The following is a 24,936-nucleotide window of genomic DNA, read 5'->3' as shown; positions in this document are numbered from 1 at the left end:
AATGTCCGGTTCTTATCCCGACGACCTTCAATGTGCGCTCGGGTCATCACATATCATCTTTCTAATGGAAAAGGAAATTCAAGTTTATACTGAAGGCTCTACCTCCCACAGATCTTGAATTTGATTGGTCAGTTGGCACTGAAGCCATCACAAAGTTGTCAACAAGATGACAAATTCTGTCAACAACAACGTAAACCGCGCTAATTGGTTAAATAAATATAGCACAGTTTCTATAACAAAAACCTGTCGTGAACAAGTTCCTTTCATTTAACAGCTGATTTTATTCCTCTTATAAAGAAAAACTATTATAAAAAATGATTGCACAAGAGTTTCTGTTTCTGAAATTGTAAAAAGCATTTATTCATAAACAAAACCCTCTCCAAATTTATTTGAAATGCACTTTTTTAAATAAATGACAAAAAATTTTAGTTTACTTGTCTGAACTGTTGTTGAATGCCATTTTGTCCATAAATCACTTGATTATCTCCTAAAATAGTCGTGAAACAAAAACATATTGCCCAAAATAAATGAAAGCTGCACGCACAAACATTTCAGTCTTGTCGCGTCGGTGCTTTAATAAAAATTTCCGGTTTTTAACTAGGCGAAGTATCAATGTTCGTTTGGGGGCATCACGTCATCTTTATTATGGAAAAGGAAATTCAAGTTACACGTTTACGCTGAAGGCACCACCTTCCGCACGTCTGGAATTTGATTGGCCAGTTGATACTGAAGCCATCATAAAGATGTCCGAAGAATGTCAAAAATCTGTCGGCACAAAATGATCAAAAACGTCATCAAGTAACAGCGGTACAGCGCCCAGCCCTGTAATTTCATGGACACAAACCAAGTTAATTGGTGAAATATATATTACACGAATGTAAAAATTCGAATAAATTTTGCCCATGGTTTCTGTTTCAAAAACTATCTAGCGGACAAGCTACTTTCATTTAGGAGCTGATTTTGATTCCATGCGAAGAAATATTTAAATATATCAACTGCAGATGAAAGAGTTAATGACACCATCGCAGTAATTGATGGTAGCAAGCACTGAGAAATAAACACTTCCTGTTATATGAAGCAAAAACATTTACAGTCACGTTTACTTAACTTCCTTGATCTGTTATTCGTTGTCATATTGGACCAAAGAAGTTTTCGATACAAGTGACATAACCACGTGGTCCTCTAATCAAAATACATTTACCAAAATACATCAAAGATGCACACAAAAACAGATTAATTAAACTAATTACGTCGGTGTCTTCAGAGACAAAATTCTCCAGTTCCTAACTGGCCAAAATTTAATACCATTTCCGGGTGACATTTCATCTTTATTATAGAAAGAAAACTTCAAATAAGATCTAAACATTTTCTTGTTGATGATATCCTAGACAACTGCAACCATCCCGATCTTTGAAAATATCGGAAAACAACTTTCCATTTTTGTTGTATTAGATTCAAACAAAATCATACAAGGGTTGAAACAAGTAACTCCGCTATATCTTGTTTTGCCAAAAGCGTGCGAATATTCAATTTAGTATATACCATATTTGGACAATGAGTAACAAATGTTTGAACCAATCAAATCGCTTCATTATTGTGCCACAGTTTCTACCTTTGTTCAAAATGGCGGTTTTCCCAAATATGGTACTCAGCAAAAATAAGTATTCGCACGCTGTGAGGGTGCATTACACGTTTCAATGCCCTTGGTTTCTGATTAAAAGGTACAAAAGCTATTTTTAGGGGAACAGTGCAGAGTCAACGAAATAATTTCTAAATACGATGTTTCACTGATTCTGTATTCATCATGGATTGACCAAATACGCTCTTCCGTCGAAAATAACTGTAGTGTATCGAGCTATATAGTCCTAAGTTGAAATTTTCTTAGTTAGGATATATAAATACTTCGTAAATGCCATGTTTGACCAAATTGTGTAGCCATCTTGAATCATTTCCGCTAATACACTACATCCGAAACAAAATAAGTTTTAGATTGACAAATTGATCGATCGAACAAGAACACCACCGGAGAGAATCTTGTGCTATTTTACATTCAGGATTGTATCAGCAGATTCTTTGTAATGAAATTCTATTTCGTGGTATTTTATTTCGTCGTCAACGCCATCTTCTCTGGCACCACCATCATGATGAAACCCTGAAAATTTGCGCTATTGAAAATAATTTTCATTTGCATCAATCTTTTTTTGCCGTTCTCAAAACCTTTTAAAATATTGCTCCACAGTGTGGGTGTTTCTGATCTTGGTGTTAGTTTGTTGCCCAGCCATTGTACAATACAATTCTTGTCATGATACTGGAACGAAAGATTCAAAATAATCTAGCGTAGAACTTAATTAAGATACAGCACGCTCTCATCTCGATTAATTTCTTTCTTACTGCTTTGTATTTCCTCGTAGTCCTCTGTTGTTCGAACTCGTTTTGCGCCAGTCTTTTATTGGTTTGAATGACCGTCACGCGACCGTTCAGTTGATAAAATACGTTTCCTACAATGAATGAAAGAAGCACACACATACAAAAGACCTGTAGGTTTGTCGGTGTTTATAAGGAAAAATGTTTCTAGCGTGACAGACTTTAACTGAATGTGATCGTTCCTGTCATTTCAAGTTAATCTAAGAAAATGCCGTGCACAAGTGCGTCTTACAAAGCAGCTAGTTAGAGGTCAATTTCTTCAGTTTATAGGCCTCTTTGATCTGTTCTTCGATGTCACTCCCACGTAGAAATGATTTTAAGCCATTTGCCACAAAAAATAAAAAAAAAGATGCACACTGTCACTAAAATCAGCTCAAATAATAGCTCAGTGTTGTTTAATAACAAAATCTCCTACTTCCTATGATCCGAGACATCTGCAACAATTTGTTGAAGACACACACACTTCAAATGTTCTAAAAGACTAAGGAACCTCCAGAATTTCTTGTTCGTATGGATTCAATCCACTAGTTAAAGCCAAAATCTCAAAGATGTCAACTATGACAACTATACTTCGGTAAATATTTCAATTTGAATGAATTTTGTATAAATCATCGTTCAACAATTTGCGCTCAGTTTTGTATCTCGGCCAATGCGTTTCGGATCACGTGGTCCGAGCGAAAAAGCGAGGCCCAGACAAAAATCAAAAGCTGAGACAAATGTCTCAATTTTTTCTGGCGCGAAATTTCACGTTGAGCGGTTCGCGCCATGGCGGACAAATTGGAAGAAGTGGTAAGTCCAAACTCATTTTCGACGCAAATGCTTCGGTCGATAAGTCTCTTTCGAGTGTATAAGAGTAGTTAATTCATATTAATTTTTAAAAGGAAACCAATGGACCATACGGTACGGCTTTATCCTCTGGAAAGCGCCTTTTCAACGAGCAATTTGAAGGTAAGCATTAGTTTATTTCACTGGGAAATGAGCGATCGGCTTCACCGTTAAAATAATCATGTAATGAAAGGCTCTCTATTTTCAACCGGTTATGGTCTACGTTTTTAGAAAGCGAAATTGATGAAAGTGTGACCCAGCAATTTGGTAATTTCATAACAACACCTTCGAAAGAGAAAGACGAAGGTAAGCTTCTTTTAAGTTTGAACTTAATACTTTTCACAAGGGACTACGTGAGACCTTTGTTTTTCTTCATTTTTGCATCATACAGCAAGAGACCGGTTTAATTTAATTTTCGATACATTATTCGGTTGAAGATAAAGTACTGAGAACTTTCATATTTCAGTCGAGTTGTTTACATGTTAAAGTTCCGTAGGAATTAGGTCGTAAGGGGTAAAATCGATCGCAAGTTGTCCATGCATTACAGTTTCAGGAGTTTGCAAAGATGGCAACAGTCGATCTACAATTTCACATGCATCCGCAAGAGTTTTGAAACCATAATGGGAGCTTAAGCAACGATGACGGCGATGGCAACGACAACGCCGCAAAAAAACAGGTTTAATGAGCAAAAACAAACACTGCACGTGCGTTTTACATTTTGATGCATTTCTTTGTTGTCCTCTGTAAAACAACAACGTGAAATGACCACATTCAAGGTTTTGTGGAGAACGTGAACGCACGGCGGTGAATCTTTCATTTTCTTTATTAACTTGTACGCCACTTTTACCAATTTGCTTCCTGAATAGTTCGCCTCTTTTGTAAAAGTTAAGCGAGTTGAAATAATCGCCAAATAGCACAAATGAAATAAAGTTATATTTCCAGGTGACGTTTTCGTTGCCGTCGTCGCTGCTTAAGCTTATTAATTTGCCGTTGTTTGCAACATCTTATGTAGACCCGTAAAGCCCGCCATATTGAAAAACAAACAAACAAACAAACGCATGCGCAGTCTTTTTTTGTCTAGGCTTTCCCCGGCCGTTCGCCTCGGATACGTCACCAAAACGAATTGACGGTGAGGGCTTGGGAGAAAGCCGTACAGGGACTAGGCAAGATTTAACTGTATTTCATCCAAATGATTATGAATATATGAAACATATATTTGAACTGCAGATAAAACATTAAATAGAAGAAAGATCCTTGCAGTTGGTACGAAACTTAAGCAGTTGCGAAAAGAAAGCCTAAAGAAAAATTCAGGCTTGAACGGGGTTCGAACCCCTGACATGCGCGATGCCGGTGCAGTGCTCTACCAACTGAGCTATCAAGCCAACTGGGAGCTGGTCATATTGTGAGTGCGTAATATACCCGTGAAGGATAAATAAATGACTATGAATATAATAAACATATATGTGAACTGCGGATGAAAGATTTAATAGAAGGAAGATCCTCACGGTTAGTACGCAACTTAAACAGTAGCGAAAAGAACGCCTGAAAAAAATTCAACAAGCTTGAACGGGGTTCGAACCCATGACATGTGCTATCCCGGTGCAGTGCTTTACAAACTGAGCTATCAAGCCAACTGGGAGCTGGTCATTCTGTGAGTTCGTAATATACCCGTGACGGATGAATAAATGATTATGAATGTATGAAACATATATGTGAACTGAGGATGAAAGATTAAATAGAAGGCAGATCCTCGCGGTTAGTACGCAACTTAAGCAGTAGCGAAAAGAAAGCCCAAAGAAAAATTCAGGCTTGAACGGGGTTCGAACCCATGACATGTGCGATGCCGGTGCAGTGAGCTATAAAGCAAACTGAGAGCTGGTCATTCTGTGATTTGTACTTCATCCAGCAGCACGTTTGCCTCGCACTTTACCGTCTGGAGAGTGCAATGGGAAGTTTTACGTCAGCTCTGTATTCAGAAACAGTGGAATTTTATTTGCAATCGTAGCTCAGAGTTCAACTGTTACCTCGAAAACACCGCCTAAAGAGTGCTTTAGTCTGTTTTTGGTAAGTTTTTTAAAATGAAACCTGCCCAAGAATTCTTTTCGTGGTACGTCGTTGCCTGCGTCTTAAACGTTTTCTTATCCTATACCGCCATCATGTTGAACATTGTAACAATTCACGCCATCAGAAAAACTTTGGCGTTGCCAAAGCCTTTAAAAACATTGCTTCTCAGTCTGGCTGTTTCTGATCTTGGTGTTGGTTTAACGGCTCAACCACTGTTCGTTGCAGTTCGTATCATGGAGTTGAAACAAAATGAAAACAGTCAAACTTATAATGCAACATACACCGCACTCCTTGTCTCGGGAAACTTGTTTTTATTTTCTTCGTGTTTCCTTGTGGTGGTTTTAATTACAGACAGATTCTTGGCTACTCGCCTTTATCTCAGATATCAGGAACTTGTGACACACAAGCACGTTCTTGCTGTGGTGATCTCCATATGGGTGTTCAGCGCAATTCTTTCTTTAATGCGGTTGTGGATCCCAAGGAATATCATGTACGTACTGTTTGGCATTCTTGAGTTTGTTTCCGCATTAACTGTAACACTCTTGAGCTTCAAGACTTATTCCACAGCACGAAGCCAAATAATCCAAATTCAAGTAATGGAACTCACTGTACAACAAGTAGCACAGAATGGTGAAATGGCCAATGTTGAAAGGCTGCGAAAATTTGCCATAGCAGCAATTTATGTATCTCTCGTGTTTGTGGTTTGTTATTTGCCAAATATGTGTATCTTATGGACTATGGCAATCACCTCTAAACCTGTTAACAATGTCATACAGCTTTACACGTTAACGCTGCTTTTTCTTAATTCATCTCTGAATCCTTTGATTTACTGCTGGAAGATGAGACACATTCGACACACTGCCTTGAACATCCTGCGAAAAGTATATTCAAGTCACAACTGAACGAGATCTTCTGGTACACGAACGGTGGAATTACAGAGCCCTGTGCATAAATGCTCGCTTTTACTGAATTTGTTTTTGTTTTTGCCTTTTTTGTTTTGTTTTATTCAATCCGCAGTTCAATATATGATGTTTTATATATTCACAGTCACTTATAAACCCTTTTGACAAAATCAAACTTTCCTTTCGACTCCGCCACCGACGCAGCACCACCGTTTCTTTAGAAACTGCCCCTCTTATCGAAAGTAACAAAAAAAAAATTATTTCATCGGGCCTTTTTTCAGCCTTCCTTCATTCAAGGACATTGGCGGTCAGTTCCCTTTGCCAAACCCAAGCAACAGTACATCATGGATGTTCATTATGGGGATTAAGGGCCGCAGAATTCCGGATAGACCGATTTATTTATCTGTTCCCAGTCTAAGTTCAATGCACTTTTCGCATTGGTCAAATTCATTGATGACGAGTTACAAGTCAAACTGACATGAATTTAAGACAAAACTTTACTGAATGACAAGCTGTATTCCTTTCTAAATGGCAAGCATTCCCTTCAGTTTCAAAGGACTTCAATGTCCCCTTAGAAAACAAGGCCTTGAGGAAAGACCCTTGTCCGTCGCCACAACCGGCTGGCGACCAATTATCGCTACTCATTCATCTAATTCCATCCATAAGTTCTTCATCCCCTTTACTCCAAACAGCACAAGCAGTGCTGGTGATTCGCTCATAGTGCCATGGATTGTCTAAAAATTGTCCATTGTACCATTTCTCAGGCTCCGTCTGACATATTAAATGTGATTTCTTCGGGGTTTTTGTCCCAAAGCTCTGACGTTTAAGTTTTAGTTCTATGTGTGATAGTTAACTTAACAGAATCACTGAATTCAGGTTTATGATCAACTTTTATGTCGGCAAAATGTAAAGTAATAGGAAACGCTGTCCACTGGTAGTGATGACATAGATTCGCCATTAATCCCCGTTTTCAAATCACTGTAATACGTTTATTGTATGATTGGGCTAGGGATGCTTTTGTGACCTGTCATCTAACAAAACATATCTTCAGCCGGTGATGATCCTCATTTGAAGACGTAGTGGGAAGCCATTCACCCAAGACTGAACTCGTGAAGTTAGTTGTTCAATTCTGTCGATTTGGTTCCACGAGCTTCATAAGAGATCTTATGCGACGAAGGCGGCGGCAGCGACAACATGAAATGCAAATCAGTATACAATGCCTATTTTGGGTCGTCGCACCACACAGTGTGACGCGTTGAGCGACACCCAAAGAACGGCTTACTAAGAGACAATACAATGGTTCTTCACGTGCGTTGGTGCTTTTCTTCGCCGTCCACTGCATAACAGAAACACTAATTTTCGTAAATCAAACTTTTTCGGAAAAAGTGAACGCATGACAGTACGTTTTCCTTTTGTATCTGAAATACAACGAATTCAGCTCCTGGACAGTTTTGCTAGCTGACACAAAATGAGCTAGTTTGAAAAATCGCAAGTTAGCTTTGAAAAAGGACGTGAATTCGCTGGTAGTTTGTTGCGACATTTTTCGTGGTATTGTCGTACGCCAGGCATCGACATAATTCTCATCTAACTGGCACCAAACAGGCGATCTCACCTCATTTCAATCACTTCAGCGATTCAATGAAGTTGTCTAAATTGTATTCCATCTCGTATTGCTCCTCGTCCCACAACTCTCCGAGATTTTCCATCATGGATTTGAGCGAGGCCTTGCCGGTTTCATTCTGTTGTTGTGCGCCGCTCGGTTTCCCTTTCTTCTTCTCGGTGTCCACAGTGAACAAGTCCAGAAGTTGCCCTGTGTCCATAGTTGTAAGGCTAGAATTGTCTTGAGAGATCACCGTGTTAGCGATGTTCAGTTTAAACTTTTGAAGCCTGAAAACGAAACGTAAAATCAGTCATAAAGCAGCAGTAAGGTACAATCTGATCCCACATTTAGGGAATTCAGATTTACTAGTGCATAATAATTACAAAAGTACATTTTGCATTGTCATACTTTTACCTTTAAGTCTGATTATCCATTCCATGCATTTTATGCATTTCTTTTTGTAGGTCAATTAGGTAATAGTTAGTTAAACACGACCCCTCAAGCATGTCATGCTTTTATTCTCATCGTGTTTAAATAAAGGATCTTACTTACTTACTTACTTACTTACTTACTTACTTACTTACTTACTTACTTACTTACTTACTAGCATCCCGTGAACATCCGAAAAAACACAGAAAAATTCTTAAAGATTACGGGGCCTTGAAATAGTAAAGCTAAAGGTTGAAAACGTTCAGACCGCAGCATTCAACTACCGAAGAAGCGAAGTTGTTTTCGAAATGAATGGCTTTTGCATTTAGTTCGTACTAAGGGCGGTGCCTCCTTTTGCTACTGCGCATACATTCTGCGCATCTCTGGATGGTCTGAGATTTCATGGCCTGATTTCCTAAGGACGAGGCCTACTAATTCAAAGCTATTCTTACGCGGTTTATGACTATACGAGAAAAGAAGATATTAACAATAGCTATTGAAATCCACAAAGAAAATTGGGGGTAACCGCACACTTTTAGAAATAATTAAGCTCCAATTTGGGGGAAAACGCCATACATTGTAATTTATTAAAAACTGAATCATTGTATAATCCAATTCAAGGGATTTGATTGGCTTAGCGGCTATGGTATATGAGCCATTATACCATGTGCGAGAAATAGCGACCACAAATTGCATTCTGGTTGTTCTTGCAAAGCGAAATCAGCAAGATCCAGCCATACTTCTTGACTGTTTTTGATAAAACAATTATTCCACTCGCGCTTGTTGGATACGAGATGATTATAGCCAACTCGGCGCGATCTATCATCTCATATCCAACGCGCGCTCGTGAAATAATTGTTAAGTATTTCAGTTAACGCTTTCTAGAAATTATTGTCGCTTAATTTCTCTAAAAACTGCGTGGTTACCCCCAGTTTTCTTTTTCGATTGCAATAGTCCTGGCTAAGATATGCTTCTCCTGCATAGTCATAAACCGCGCAAAATTAACTCCGTATTAGGAGGCACCGTCTTCAGTTAAATTTTCAATCGAGCTTATCTTGGCCTAGCTCCTACTGTTATGCCAACAGCTCAAACTCTTCACTTGACTGACATACTTAATTATTTATAGAGGATATTACACGGCGCGAAGATATGAATTTTATTTTCCAGTGGTAAAGACAATATTTTACGAAAGAGCGCAGCAAGTGAGTAAAATATTCTTTTTAACAGGAGAAAATAAAATTCATATTATAGTCTTGAAGCCACCGTGTAAGGTTCTTTATACAGACAAATCTATCGCTCGCCATTTTTCACTGACTGTTTGTACAAATAACCGTGAAAATCGGGAAATAGCGTCATTAATCTCCTCAATAGTGAGGATTTGGAAACTACGCCACTCGGGTCCCGGATGTAGTTTCGTATGAATTTTTCTAGTGGTAAAATATAACAAAGACAGGTATAACATTAATAGGGAGCTCAAGCACAGACGTTCGTGAGCCACGGACGGCAACCGGAATTAGAATTTTTTCCTTTTTGGAGCGTTTTGACGCCATCACGTTTGTAACGTCAAGCCACAGACGTCCAACAAAAGCTTTTCCCGTCCGTTGTGAGGAGCAAAAGCGCGCCAAAAAAGGAAATATTCGACTTCCAGTTGCCATCTGTGGCTAACGAACGTTTGTGCTTAAGCTCCCTGTTAGTTCAGGGAGACCTACCCCATAATCTTTTCCTCAAGGGTCCCACGGGTGATGAGTCTGTACACGTTGACGACTTTCTTCTGCCCGATACGATGCGCTCGGTCCATAGCCTGGAAAAAATGATGGAAACAATTTAGAGGGGCTTTCAACTGACTAAAACCAAAGGAACCACTCGAACCAATCACAACAGAAGCAAGCAGCAAAATGAAAAATTTAGAGTTCTAAAAACAAATACACGTAACCTGCGCCAAGCACAGGGAAACCCGTGCAAAAACGTTCTGATCGGGTTAGTTTTGCTTCTCAATGGTTGGAAAAATGGTGTCAGTTTAGCAAACCAGTCACAGAGCGTACTTTTGATACTGAATTGAAAACCGCTTTAAACGCTTGAAAAAGTTCCACGCTCAAAATACCTATTCTCCTCACTAATTGACACACTTTATAAGCAGTGAATTTTATGGGAATACGTACTTGCAAGTCTTTCATCGGGTTCCAGTCGTGCTCCACGAAAACAACTGTGTCGGCACCAGTCAGGTTAAGCCCCAGTCCACCGACATGTGTTGTCAACAGAAGAATATCGATGGATGGGTCGTTGTTGAATCTAAATGCATAAAAGGAAATGGTCAGTTTGGTAATAAATAAGTGAATGATCATTGTAGTTATGTATGCAGCCTGTGCAGTTGCGAAAAGAAGCCTAAAAATTTTCAGGCTTGAACGAGATTCGACCCCATGACCTCTGTAATGCCGGTGTAGTGCTCTACCAACTGAGCTATCAAGCCAACTGGGGGCTGGTCATATTGTGAGTTCGTAATATACCCGTAGAGGTGGTGAGATGAAAGTGAATACATGAAAATTCATAACTTGAATTATGCAGAAGAAAGAATGAATAAGTGAATGATCATTGCAGTTATATACGCAGCCAATGAAATGCGAAAGGAAAGCCTGACAAAAATTCCGGGCTTGAACGGGGTTCGAACCCATGACCTCTGCGATGCCGGTGCAGTGCACTACCAACTGAGCTATCAAGCCAACTGGGAGGTGGTCATTTTGTGAATTCGAAAATAACAAAGTGAAGAAAATTTAAAGAAAACTGCACGCCTTCATTACGGGTTAATCAGGGTTCGGCATTTCACTGCACACTGTACGTACCTTGTTACGAGCGAATATCGTGAGCCCGCGGGCGTACTTCCATCAAGTCTAAGGTAAGTCACAGTGGGCATGTGCTTTCTGCAAGAGTCAACCAACATTACCGACAAAATTGCATTGGCTTTAAAATTTGAGTTGACACAAATATTCAACTACCAAGAGTCAGCATTGCTAGATAAACACCAATACGAAGGTTTAAATCTCATTGTCATTTTTTACTGTTGGATAGGGGGGGTGGTTATGCAATAAACACACCATCTTTTGAGTTTGAGGAAGGGGGGGGGGGGGTGCAGGCAGAGACCACCATCTATTTTGTCGTTGAGTGGGTCCTGCTCGCGTCAGAGTATGGTAGTTTTGACCACTTCCCAAAGGGGTATAAAGCATCCTTACTTGAGGAGGTCGTTTTCAACGATATCCAACATGCTCTTCAACTGACAAAACAAAAGCACACGATGCTGAGACACAACCGGGTCTGATGACAAATCACTGGAGCCTGGGGTCGACGAACTCACTCCTATCCCACAATCCAACAGCAGTTGTCTGCAGGCAAAAAAGAACAAATGAAGTTAGTGTAGGGATAAAAGAATGACTCTGGCAGTGTGGACAGGCTGGGGGCCGGACGTGCGAAGCCATCCCAATCTAAGGACGGTGCCTACTAATAAGGAAGTATTTTTGCGTGGTTTATGACTATGCAGGGAAAGCAGATCTCAGCAAGGCCTATTGAAATCCAAAAAGAAATTTTTTATTTCGAAAAAACAGTAAAATACAAAGCAAACCATGGGCGTTTTTTTCCGAAATTGAAGCTTTGTTATCTCTGAAAATCAAAAATGCATGGTTACCCCAAATTTTCTTTTTGGATACCAAGAGCACTTGCTAAGTTCTATTCTCTCAGCATAGTTTTTTTTAAAACGCACAAAAATATCCCTGTATTAGTAGGACCACCCCATAAGTAACTCGAGTATCTCGAGATACGCAGAACGTATGCGCAGTAACAAAAGTAGGCACCGTTCTTAAGATGTGTTCTCGGTATTGGTTCTTAACAATCAATTGTTGATGGCATAACAATATTGAAATTGCTTAAACAGGCGATTTCCGCGGTAATGTAATTTTACTACAACTACCAGATTCCTCTTCGTTTTTCCTTTCTGATTTAAATTTTGTAGTCCCAGTGAGGCTTGGATAACAATATCCCTAATTTGGAAGAGAAAAAAAACAAACTGAAGGATTCTGGTACTTGTGGTAAATGATGCCATCGTGAAAATGGCCTGTTAGGAGGGTTTTGTTGTTCTCGTCCCTGAGTCCTGACTCCTACGAACGGTTTCCTTGCCAACACCCAACACATGTGACCTGTTCACGAGAACTTATGGGACATAGCAAAGCAAGAGAAGATGGAGACCCAGATGATGGACAGATCACTAAGCCATGAGACTAAGGACGCCTTTTTTCTGGAACCAGCAGGGTAGTAGCAAGAATGACCTAAACTGGATGAAGGAGGTTGAGTGACCAAGATCTATGTTTTCTGGGCTTCAAATGATAGACCAACATACAACTCGCCCTGTAACGCGCTGAATGGCTTAAAACTGGATGCTTTATAGTCCAAAGAGGGCTCGTGGTTATGAGAGAGAGAGTCGCGCACTTACTTGAGAGCCACGAGTTTGGCAGCGTGTTGTATGTCGCGGATGGAGAGATTCTGCTGACGCAGTTGGTCCATAACTTTGTTGTACTCTGGATGATTAGCAGTCAGCACCAGAAGGGGGTGGTTACACACCTTACGGAGATACTGAAGAGCCTGGATACGACAACGTTAAACAGTATCGGTTAGTCTGGGCTTCCATCTGGTACAAGAGATCCGTGAACCTCTCTTGAAAATGGCCCATTGATTTCCTTCACGCAGAAAATGAAATTGTACACAATACTAAATAATACACAGGAAGGCCAAGCTGAAAGAGTGCTAATTGATCCTTGTAATGCACCTGCTGTATTCGCTTTAGTCACGTGATTTGAACGTCGCAGCGACCGTTGCCTAACAGCGATTAAATAATGTTTTGTATGAAAGTCAAACAATTCTTATTTGAAGGCGAAATTGCAAATGAAATTCCTCACCTGGACTCTTCTGGATGTCTAATAAAATTACATTGTACATAGAGTAACAATTCCTGGGAATCGCTTTGAATCGACTCAAAAACGACACAAGACATTAATATTAGACACTTCAACATATTTGCAAAAAAAAAAGTTAATTCTCTCAAACAAGAACCAACCTGGAAAATGTGCGGAGTTTCTTTGCTGTGTTTTGTGTCATTATCACCGTCGTCAAAGTGTGATACAGATTCATCCAAGCCTTTCTTCACCTGCGATTTGGCAAAGTCCTCATATAACTGAACCTGGAACCCAAGAAATACAATTGTAAGGAGTATCTCATCGCGGAATAGTCCCCAAAGAGTGCGCCCAAGGAGGGGTCAGCGAGGACAACGAATCAGGGAAATTCAAGTGTCATTTGCGGTTTGCCGAGACCTTTTTTAAATATATTTTTTAAATATTTATTTATACACAGAAAATCATCAGTTAGAAGTTACCTACCTGAAGTGGACTCAGTTCACAATAGTAGTCTTGTATAATCTTAGGGGGGAGATCTTGAAGCACATCTTCCTTTAAGCGCCTCAAAAGGAATGGAAGAACCTGACGATGGAGGGACTCCATGGCTAGGGCCCCTGAGAAAGGGACACAAATACAGTTTACATGACGGCACTTCTAAAATGATATCTTACAACACCCGCCGAACTAAGGACGCTTTCCATATATGAAGACTGGCCGACCAAAGCATTCGGTGTGTAAATGAAACGCGCCATTGGGCTCTATATTCTAAAAAATGTATGCGCCATTTTGCAGAAATTCGAAGGACTAGTATTTAACAGGACGGTATACAAGTGTTAACCGTTATATAACCAGTCCTTTTATACGGTACAAGCCAACCGCGAAATGGAAAACGCCATACGCTGCACAACAGAAGCCATGGGAAAAGGACTTCTATCTGTGACAACGAAGGGTTCGGGACACCTGCTGATCAGAAAGACCATCTCATTCCCCCCACGGAATAAAAGCCCTCCGCCCCCCAAATCTCAGGCATTTAAAATCGTCTCCATGATGAGCCGTACGAGTATAAGTCAATGGACTGTTATGTGTAGGTTAGTGATTGGACGATTGGGATAGCTAGTCATATCATGTCTAGAAGGGGGACTCAAGATGTTGTGCTTCTGGTAAGTCGGAGAACATAAAAAGATCTTCTTACTGGGACAAGTTCTCGAGATCCCACAATCCATCGACCATATGCTATATATGTCTAGTTTAACGGTAGATTTGGGAAGGAAAACTGAACTGGTGGCCTGCATACTGTGTTGTTTCCTACTTTGCTCTCTCTCTCGCTTCGGTCGTGCGGGCAACTTAGGCTCAAGTGCCACTTGATCTGCCTCACGTTAGTTACTGTTAGGGCTAACTGCTTCAGGTTGTAATCTTAGTTTTTCAAGGTTTTTTGTTTTGTTTTGTTTTCTTTTTCTTTTTTTTTTTTTTTCTTCTCTCCAACCCAACCAATTTCGAAACCCACAATACCTTCTCCAAATAAACCCCCCACCTCTCCCGAAAATAAGCTCACCCCGAAAATGGACCCTTAAAAAGATCCTCACTTTGAACGAATATAACTCTGGAACTTTACGGGAAAGACAAATTGGCAAACCTGTTTGTTTCTGTTGTTGTTGTGGCAACAACTCAACCCTTACATGATCCAATGTTTTCAACTGGACTTATTTGAATAAAATAAAACGTTCAAAAGGTGCAAAAAAGTATAATTAATTCAGCATGGTAGAAAGACAGGTCCGTTCTCACGAATCTAACAAAAGAACGATGAATAGGAAATTTTGACGTCCTCTTTGAAGTGATCCCTACATTGATGAACATAATTAATAATTTATACGAGTTCCAAAATTTCCAATAAAGCTTTCAAATGCTTTCAATGCTTCATATTGACCGTTACCTCCGTCCAAAGGAAAACATTAATACCAAAAAAACTTTATAATAAGCAGAATACAAGGGCTGTCTCCGCGTATGGGCAATGATATCCGTCAAATTTGGACAAGTTGCGCTTTTCTGTTTAGTCAATACTGTTTGACGAAATAAATAAATAATAACCGGCTTTCAGCTCACAATCGAATATATTATTCTGGCTCAACAGTGTATTAACCTGACAATAACCCAATGGAGAGCAACGAAAATCAATTTTTCCAGGATTCAAACTCGACTCTACTAAACAATGGTGGCATGAAAGACTTTTACCACCCCAACGGATATTCCGAGCAAGAACTCAACCACACAATCGCAATTTGCGTCGTGAACTTTTTCCTCTGCCTTACGGCACTGTTTGCAAACTTTTCGGTAATAATTGCAACTTGGAAGTCGTCTTCCTTGCACTCGCCTGCAAAAAATCTGCTGTCAAGTTTAGCCGTTTCGGATTTGGCTGTTGGTTTGATTGCGCATCCCCTGTTTATAGCATACTTGTTGGCGCAAATATATGGCGCCAATATATCTCGCACTCTTTGGGTAGCTTTCAACATCCTGTCCACCTTTTTGAGCAGTGCATCTTTGCTTACGGTAACAGCAATCGGAGTAGACCGCTTACTTGCTGTTGAATTGCATTTAAGATACGAAGCAGTAGTGACACACACTCGTGTACGTTGGCTAATATTTTTCATCTGGATATTATGTGGTGCTTGTTCAACCATAGGTGTGAAGAGCTTAAATCTGTATTACCAATTTGCAGCTCCAATTCTTGTGACTCTACTTGTTGGCAACTTTGCTGTTTATCTCAGGCTCTACCTGATTGTTCGACGCCATAAGGCACAGATCCAACAACAACAACAACAACAACAACAAGAGGCGCATAGCGGAAATGTCTTCAGCATGAAAAGATTCAAGAGAACTGCCGTGAACACATTTCTTGTGTATGTTCTTCTCATATGTTGCTACACTCCCCAGTGCTTTGTCGCTGTAACTTTATTTCAGAGCGACTGGCAGGTTTCACATAGTGTTGAAATCACAACTGGCACAGTAGTTTTGCTAAACTCTTCGCTTAACCCTGCACTGTATTGTTGGCGAGTTCGTGAGATACGCTCAGCCTTAAAACAGTATTTTTGCTGTTAAAAATCATCAACGACGCTATGTTGCAACATTGCCTTTGCACTACGAAGAAAATGATTACAAGATTTTTAAGAGCGGCACAAAAATGTGTAGAAAATAGCGGAAGGAAATTTCGAAAAGGTAACAGATATCAAAGGCTAATTCGGCAACGAGGAAATGAAATCGGCGAACATTAAAATAGAGAAATGGGTTCTATATCTCTAAATTATCTTGGGTCGACCAGGGATAGCTTCAAATTTTAAGCAATTTAAAAGAGCGTTGCTGGGTCCTAAAACTTACGCGACAACACAGGTAGTATGGGTACCCATAAGTCTCTTGTAATTCGGCTGTCACTTCACTGTTGTCAGTGCGATAGAATGAGAGAAAATGTCATAAAAATGGACCTCTGTCAGTGTGATTTTATGACTACAGCTGAGTTGGGTAAATCTATTAAGAGCCCACACCGTAGTGCGGTCTGGTCGCGTAAGCGTTCTGATCCGACAACGTTGATTGAAATAGCTGTATGCACGAATACAGTGAGTTATGGGTATGCTTTGCCACTTTATAACATATGCCTTGTGTTCGTGCGCAACATGCCAGCCACACATACCAGCTTCTTGCTCTTTTGAGGAGGATTTAGCGTCTCTGCTCTGCAGGATGGGTTTACCAAACCGAGCCTGAAACTGCTTCTCAGTTCCCAGAAAACCAGGCATCAGAAAATCAAACAGCGACCATAACTCCAGCACATTGTTCTGGGAAAGAAACAGAGAATGTATCCTCAGTTCCCAAACTGACTTGTTGGTTCCAACTTTTGCATCTGCCAAGCTGTGCGCGCAAGTTTTCAAACAGGTTAAAACCGTTGCCTAAATTACTGGTCCGGATCTTTTCATCGTAACCGAGAAAGAAATTTTCACTAGCCATTTGGTGAAGTTGTTAAGAAACTACGTGGGTAACGTGCTTACAACAGAAGACCAAACGCATGTGAAGCCTTCCAGCCCATAAGAACAAAAACACTATTCTTATAGAGCTATCAGGACTTGCTCAAAACGCGTTCTCCCTCGTGATGGGAACTAGTATCGTGTTACTGCTTCTAATGAGGAGTCCATGGTCATGGGCTCCAGCTCTAACCAAACACAAGAGACCTAAACAACAGAATGAACCAATAGAAACTCGAACTGAATACAAGTAAAGAGTCAAGCGCGAGAATACGCGCAAGTTACGACTGGTTTTACGCGAGTTTTTCTTTTTTGCTATAGGCGAATCCTTGTTTACACTTTTTGCCTCATTAACATATGCTTATCCCTATCTGATGACGTTAATAAAATAAAAACTGAATATTGAAATTGCATAACAGTTTCAGTTTTCTCTGAAAATTTGAGCCCAATAAATCGAATGATTTCGGATAAATTCTCTTCTAAAAACTCGAAATTTTACAGAAAATGTACGGCTCATTAACTTTTTTTGCCACCCAGCAATTTCGCAGTTTTTGATGGCTGATATTTCCTTCAATATTGCTTGCAAAGAGCTGAAAATTGCACAAATTGCTCAACTTTAATCAGTTCTTTCAACTTTTGCATTTAGTTCATATATACGGCCACGGCTTCTATGAGTTAAGTCGTATGCTAATGAGGAAAAATGTAAACAATGACGTCAGCAAGGATTCGCCTATTCACAGAGTGTAGTAAAGAAAAACCAGAGCAAAAACTTAATTAGTTTCCACACTCAAATAAAAACTGTGCCATCCGTAGTTTGTCTAACCTGGATAGGTGTTCCTGAGAGAATTAATCTATGGCTGGCCCTTAACTGCTTGATAACTTTTGCGAGCTGAAAATACAAGAGGAATATTCACGCTTTATCACCACACAATAACAAATCTATTATAGGATTCAAACGTTTGGGGAGCTTCTCGACATACAGTAGAACCCCGCTTGTTCGAACTCCGAAGGGAAACGATGGGTACTGCCGGAATTGACTGACGCAAATCAAAACAGCATACCTTTGTTTTCCCATTCTTGATGATATGTCCTTCATCAAGCACACAGTAATTCCAGTGGAGTGATCTATCAATGTAATCGAAAGAAAGAAGATAAGATAGTTGAAAAAGGAACAGCACGAAGTTCTGTAAATTGGCGTAAATAATCTCAAAATGACAACTAACCTGAAGAAATCACCGTCGTTTCTAACAATATCATAAGATGCTACTACCAAACTGTGATTTTTGACTTTGTTGCGAAGCCTAGCAAGAGAACGTAATGAGATTAACATATTCAAGTTAGCGCAAGCTCATTGAAGAAAGGGACGCTAAAACAAGAGATCTCTCAATCAGGGAAAAATCATGCTCACATAAAAGCTGTTATCGTGCATAAACTTTGATATAGTTATAGTTTTTTTCACCATTATTGATTATTGTTAACTTACATGTCTGATTTAAGTATGTACCAATTTCTATCCAATAAAGACTACTTATAAAAAATCGCAGGCAGTTTATACAGAAGATTTCAAATCGCCGCAAACCTCGCTGCCAAAATTGCAACATAAAGCGCCTGTGTAAAGAACGTCAAATGAATTTACAAACTCAAGCCCATTCACTGATTAGTACTCTAAATTTTCTTAAAATTATTTATATCATTGATTGAACAAGGGTTCACTCCAGTCAGAGTACTCACTGCCAGTTAGTTAATACGGAATGTTTTGCAGCTTCCTAAAAGTTATTATGGAGATTAATGGGCCGATCAATTCGAAACTTCAACATCCTTCCTCCGCCCCGGGCAATCCCGAGGGCATTTGAACGTTTGAAAATTAAAGTTTTCAAATTCCCACCTCCTGGGACCAAAAGCTATTCAAATGCCCACTCCTCGAGGACCAATTTTCAGCTTTAATCTACTTTTCCAACAGTGATATATAAATGGAACCTTCAAAACCTATTTTGTAGTCCATTTTGAGTGGGCCTTTCGTTCACAAAGGCGAAATCCTTTCCTCGAAAAACTTCTCACCTCCCAAAAACCATGAAAAACCCACGCACGAATTCACTCAGTCCGATCAAATTCCCCACTCCCCAGGGATACACGGTGAAATGCCCGCTCCAATTGATCGACTCATGAAACATTTGACAAGTTCACACTAACCTTTGTCTCTCTGAAGGTGGGCCGGTGTAGTGTAGCGGTTTGAGGAAGTCTTTACTGACAAACTTCTCCACCTCATACACCCAGTGCCCTGTTAATGTCGGTGGGCAGATCACTAGAGAAGGGAGAGGCTTGCAATCACTGTTACCAGTTTCCTAGAGAGAGAAACACAACGAAAACTTAGAGGAAAAATGATGTGTTTGGCAATACTGGGGTCCAAGAACATCCGACCAATTTCAAACAAGTGCTACAAGAAGGACGCAGAAAAAACTGATAAACAGTGATTTAATACTACCAACAGTACGCTTAACTTACAGTTAGTCTGTATATGATGCTTAATTTTACAGTACCATGAGAAATCGTTTAGCCAGCAACACATGTAAAAATGTTAGTGCGTGTTTTGGTTAAAATATCACGTATTACTAGTAATAAAATAAGTATTCTGAGAATGCACCGTTCAAAACCGTGTTATTTGCAACACTTGCGTACATCACGTAGCACAAAAATTCAAAATCAGCCACAGATTTATCTCTACTCCACATTACCTTGTACACCGTCGCCTTGGAATGGTGATCGCCAGCTATCATGCAAATTGATTGAAGAGTTTTCCCCAGACCCATATCTGAACACAGAGTCAAGGTGAGTAAAACATCACACCAACATTACCCCAACAGCTTTCCTGTGCGTTCAGGAGGGAAGTATTTTTATTCAAAACCAGGGATTATCAGTGATTCACAACGTGAAGGAAGGAAGGAAGGAAGGAAGGAAGGAAGGAAGGAAGGAAGGAAGGAAGGAAGGAAGGAAGGAAGGAAGGAAGGAAGGAAGGAAGGAAGGAAGGAAGGAAGGAAGGAAGGAAGGAAGGAAGGAAGGAAGGAAGGAAGGAAGGATAGGATATTTACTAGGTTCACATCTGAGATGTATTCTGCATGCTACTAGGAAAAGCAACCATGAAAGCGTCTTGTGTGGTGATAAACAAAAAGGGGATGGACTAGAAAAGCACGAGCCACACCGTATTAGCAGCTAAGTAGCACCGTATAGTAACTAACAGGAAGGTCACGGATTTCATTCCTGTCAGAGGCCACCATCATCTTAGAGTTTTCCTTTGTCCCAAGTCCGTGTCAAGTTGCACACAACATCTTTCTTAGTCATCACCAGTCTTAGTCATCACAGCCACATTCACGCCACAGGTTCACCACACATGGTTGGTTCCACACCAATAAGTTTTCCTTGACAAATCTGCATTGCGACAACAACTTTAAGAATCTCGTTTTTTACAATAACTGTCAAAATTCTCGCGCGCTGATTGGCTCGTAGCTACTGTCTATAAGAGTACAGACAATAAAAATGAAGTCAGATGTCAGACGCACGCTTTCTCAATGGAAAAAAAGCCAATTTCGCTCGTACTTTTTCCATGTTATTGTAAAAATCAAATTGACGGTAGTTCTCTATGGTCTGTACTCCTATAGACCATAAAATGACGTCATAAAATGTTAAAACTCAAACTCACTTGAGTTTTGAACATTTTACAGCGTCATTTTATGGTCTATAAGAGTATAGACCATAGAAAACTACCGTCAATTGTTAAGTGTAGGACAAGCCCCTTGTTCACAATCTTTCGCTTGTTCACCCTTTACACACGAACAAGTCAAAATTTGCCAGAAAAAATTGTCAAGGAAAACGTTGCGGATTGCAACCAGCCTAAAGGCTGATTTACACGCAGCGATTTGATTTGGCCAAATTTGACACAGAAAATGAGTGAGCGGACGAAAATCGGTCCGTTTTATAAAAATCTGTGGCAATGCTACAGATTTTTTTTTTAAAAGAATTGGGTTTTCACCCCGCTCTACACCAAGAGAAAAAGAAAACAGCCGACAAATTATAACGTGTAAATTGGCCCATGCGATTGAACTTACTAATCGGGCCGATATATCGGTACGTGTAAATTATCCATAAGTAAATAGGGAGCTTAAGCAACGACGACGGCAACGGCAACGAAAGCGTCACCCGAAAATGTATTCTTATTTCATTTGTGCTACTTCGCGAATATATTTCAACTCGCTAACTTTTACAAAAATGGCGAACTATTCAGGAACCAAATTGGTAGGAGTGGCGTACAAGTTAAGAGAGAAAATGAAAAATTCACCGACGTGCGTTCACGTTCTCCACAAAACCTAAATGTGGTCATTTCACGTTGTTGTTCTACAGAAGACGGCAAAGAAATGTACCAAAATGTAAAACGCACGTGCAGAGCGATTGTTTTTGCTCATTAAACCTATTGTTTCGCAGTGTTGTCGTTGCCGTCGCCGTCGTCGTTGCTTAAGCTCCCCATTAACACGACAAAGCAAACGCTGATCGTATATAATCTATACTGAAAAGGATACCATCGCAAAGAATACCATGCAGCTTGTATCTGTTGAGAAACGCTAACCAGTTCACACCATCCTACGGAAGACAACATAAAAGAAAAATGTACATGCGAGTTGTTCTGAGTTTTCGTTATGAATTGGGGCCTCTACAGACGAGGCAAATTGTTATCGACGACTATTTTCAATCGACAACTATTAGTGTTCACACCAGAAAAGTTTAGTCGTCGATAACCGGGGTGTTTTGAAAGGGCCTGGAAACTTTCTTGTAATGCGCACGAGTACATCGTGCAGAAAATGGCTAAACAGACTTTAGTAATCAATGACTTAACACACATGGGAGAAAGTGAGTCGGTAAGGGAGACATTATCGACTCCGCTCAAGGGAGACATTTGCGCTTAGGATAACCAAAGACGCTCTATCTCCTTTTCTAAGATGATCACTCACTCACTCACTCACTCACCTGTTGGTATTTTCTGAGCTCTGCTTTGATGGGCACCGGAATGGTGTAATTCTCCACCTTTTTACCATCAAGCAGCTGCTCAAGGAACTTGCGCTCCTTCTGTTTCTGTTCCATCATTGCCTTGGTCATGCCGGGTGAGTCAGGAATACCGGACTATTAAAAAACAAAATAAATATCCGTTAACTGTTCATACCGAGAGAAAAAAAAAAAGGAAAGAATTAAAGAACAATCCTTTTGACTGCGGATTTTGTGTAGTCACAGGGCACTCAGACTCGAAACAGGTTTTCTCAAAGGCAAAATGTATCGATTTCCTTTGGGGGAGACAAACCAGTGCACTAAAACAAAACAAGACGTTGTTTACAGGGCAGAAACAGTCAGGAAACAACACATACACTCTCAGACTGAAAACCGCTCAAATGAAGGGAAGGCCAAACCTAATCTAATCTCGTATGTCAAAGGACCAAGTAGCTCCTCAGGATAAATTCTATTCAGGGTTCACCTCTCATAAAACAACTGGAGGCAAAGATTACAAGCGAGATCTTGTGGGGGTGGAGGTACAGAGCTTGCTTTCAGCGTACTAGCAATCTCCTCCCCCTCCCCCAAGATGAGATGCCAGTTCATCACCCCTACCCCCATCACGGATTTTAGTGTCACGTTTGCCGGTATAAATTGCTAACACCAATTATTTTTATAAGGTATGTACACTTCAATGCCTGATTTTATCGAACTCACAATTTAAATTCCTATAATTTGCCTTTGAGGAAACCTGTTGTCGGCTTGGGGATCCTGTGGCATATTAAATTTAACAACTGCTTTGCACTGTGACAGGATCCTTAGCAATAATTAACAATTATTCACCGAAGTGGAGGTAAATATCAATCACTTTCACCGACACTGAGGTGAATAATTGTTCTGGTATTTAAGCCTGGTTTACAGGTACGACGCAAGCACAAGGATAAGCACAAGCATAAGCACAAGGATGTTTACACGTGCGATAAGCATAAGCATACGGTGACATACGCAAGCGCAGAAGCATAAAAATTTGCTGCCGCCATTTTGCAAATGGCAAAGCATGAGTAACTAGAATGTACGTTGACAACTTGCCGTTGTGTTTTAGTTTTATTTCCTTGCGCTTGTGCTTATGCTTGCGTCGCACCGGTTTACACGTAGGTTTCTTGGGTTTATGCTTGTGTTTATGCCTATGCTTGCGTCGTACGTGTAAACCAGGCTTTACCACACAAGCTGAATAACTAACGGACCAAAAAAGTATTTTATTTCTGACAATATACCGACAAATGGTATGAAATTTTAAAATCTCGCGCGCCGCGTTTTCTTGTTGTAGAAAGTTCCGTCTCGCTTTCTTGCAGACAAATAAAACTTTTGGAGACAATTGTTTAGTTCCGACAGTGACATTTCTTCAATTTTTCTGTGAAATTCGTCTTGTTGTTGAAACCATGCTAAAAAACACTAGATGTTTCATTGTTTTCATTGTAATTTTAGTGCTCGGCAGTTTTCGTAAACAAAGGATTGTATTTTCTTTTTTCGCCTTGGAATATGAGGTTGAAAAGATTAAATAACTTACCATTTAATGTCGTCAAACCAAACTTTGTTGCCATTTATGTATTTTTTTTAACAGCCGTCTCGTTTGTCGAAATAGTTTCCTCTCAAGGACGGTGCTTACTATTGTTTTTGCGCATAAGTTCTGCGCATATCGAGATACTCGGGTTTCCTATGGGTGGTGCCTAATAATACAGGGATATTTTTGCACGCTTTAAAACTATGCAGAGAAAGCAGAACCTAGCAAGTGATTTTGGTATCGAAAAAGAAAATTGGGGGTAACCATGCACTTTACAGAGAAAATAAAGCTTCAGTTTGGAAAAAAGTGCCATACATTGCTTTGTATTTTGCTGCTTTTTAGAATAATTGCTGCTTAGCTATCTCCAAAAAATGCGTGGCTACCCCCAATTTTCTTTTTGGATTTCAATAGCCGCTACCGTGGCGAAACGGGAAGCCATCTTGTTTCCCTTCGGGCTACTCGGAGGTGAGTAGTACTCTTGGCTAATCACCTCCGAGCTAGCCAATCAGCGCGAGCGAAAAGCACTATTCACTTGTGTGGTATATACTAATTAGTATATACAGTGTAGCCCTCTGGCGAAAACGTTAGCAAGGATTAATGCGAAACACAAATCCAGAGTACACTACAAAATTCTGTTTTTTCAAGTTTTCTTCCTACACTGTAGCTTATTATTGTTGCTGAGGTGCCAGGAGGTTAGTGAATTGGAATATATATTAAGCTCAGTAAACTGGGATATTTAGACAACCCTCCATATTTATACATAAACTGCATGCAATTGTGTCTATGTTAAAGAGTTTACAGGGTTGCCACTTATCACGATAATAAAGATTCCCTAACTTTTTACCGCACGACCACAAAACAGTTTTTAAGGTCCATAGAAGACAATTTCTCTACCGATAGAGCCAGCGATGAAGCCACAGAAATCAATCCCTTCCTAAATGTCCCATGAACCTAGTTTAATGGCCTTAGCTCCCAGGAGTCTTCTGTAGCTTGGTGGTAGAGCATCCGAACTAGTAATCGGAAGGTCTTAGGTTCGACTCCCGATAGGAGCACTCGGATTTCCTTTTTCCGAGTATGCCCGTGTCATTCACTGAATAATACATCATTCTCAACATTACCTTTGCTAACGAGGAAACCCTTTCGCGAACCTGGTGGCTAGCAAAAAATA

The 24,936-nt window shown here is 40.1% G+C and overlaps 2 protein-coding genes across 5 annotated transcripts in view; one reads left to right on the top strand and one right to left on the bottom strand.

The window, feature by feature from the left end:
• Positions 1 to 24,936, bottom strand: part of LOC146470703 (TATA-binding protein-associated factor 172-like) — an 87,555-nt gene that overhangs the window by 21,170 nt on the left and 41,449 nt on the right. For 2 of the 4 annotated variants that reach the window (XR_014866971.1, XR_014866972.1), the window contains exons 29-44: positions 22,193 to 22,345; positions 21,748 to 21,808; positions 19,912 to 19,988; positions 19,370 to 19,521; positions 18,403 to 18,480; positions 18,241 to 18,304; positions 18,003 to 18,068; positions 16,855 to 16,996; positions 13,659 to 13,789; positions 13,340 to 13,462; positions 12,719 to 12,867; positions 11,469 to 11,618; positions 11,082 to 11,159; positions 10,404 to 10,533; positions 9,954 to 10,045; positions 7,828 to 8,102 (exon numbers count right to left, since the gene is read on the bottom strand). Coding sequence is in view for 2 of the 4 variants with exons in the window: in XM_085121673.1 (XP_084977799.1) it covers positions 7,838 to 8,102; positions 9,954 to 10,045; positions 10,404 to 10,533; positions 11,082 to 11,159; positions 11,469 to 11,618; positions 12,719 to 12,867; positions 13,340 to 13,462; positions 13,659 to 13,789; positions 16,855 to 16,996; positions 18,003 to 18,068; positions 18,241 to 18,304; positions 18,403 to 18,480; positions 19,370 to 19,521; positions 19,912 to 19,988; positions 21,748 to 21,808; positions 22,193 to 22,345 (1,911 nt within the window). In the remaining 2 variants the exon portion in view is untranslated. Of the gene's footprint in view, positions 1 to 713; positions 823 to 6,694; positions 8,103 to 9,953; positions 10,046 to 10,403; positions 10,534 to 11,081; positions 11,160 to 11,468; positions 11,619 to 12,718; positions 12,868 to 13,339; positions 13,463 to 13,658; positions 13,790 to 16,854; positions 16,997 to 18,002; positions 18,069 to 18,240; positions 18,305 to 18,402; positions 18,481 to 19,369; positions 19,522 to 19,911; positions 19,989 to 21,747; positions 21,809 to 22,192; positions 22,346 to 24,936 lie in introns of those variants that run through there. The other 2 variants (XM_085121673.1, XM_085121671.1) reach the window with 2 other exon arrangements.
• LOC146470706 (uncharacterized) lies at positions 4,829 to 6,553 on the top strand. Its single transcript, XM_085121680.1, has one exon. The coding sequence runs from the start codon at positions 5,328 to 5,330 to the stop codon at positions 6,213 to 6,215; it is 888 nt and encodes a 295-aa protein (XP_084977806.1). The 5' UTR covers positions 4,829 to 5,327; the 3' UTR covers positions 6,216 to 6,553.

Source organism: Pavona decussata, unplaced genomic scaffold (assembly GCF_977016875.1).
Source record: "Pavona decussata unplaced genomic scaffold, jaPavDecu1.1 SCAFFOLD_112, whole genome shotgun sequence".
Taxonomy (NCBI): Eukaryota; Metazoa; Cnidaria; class Anthozoa; order Scleractinia; family Agariciidae; genus Pavona; species Pavona decussata.
This window is presented reverse-complemented; position numbering and strand designations above follow the sequence as displayed.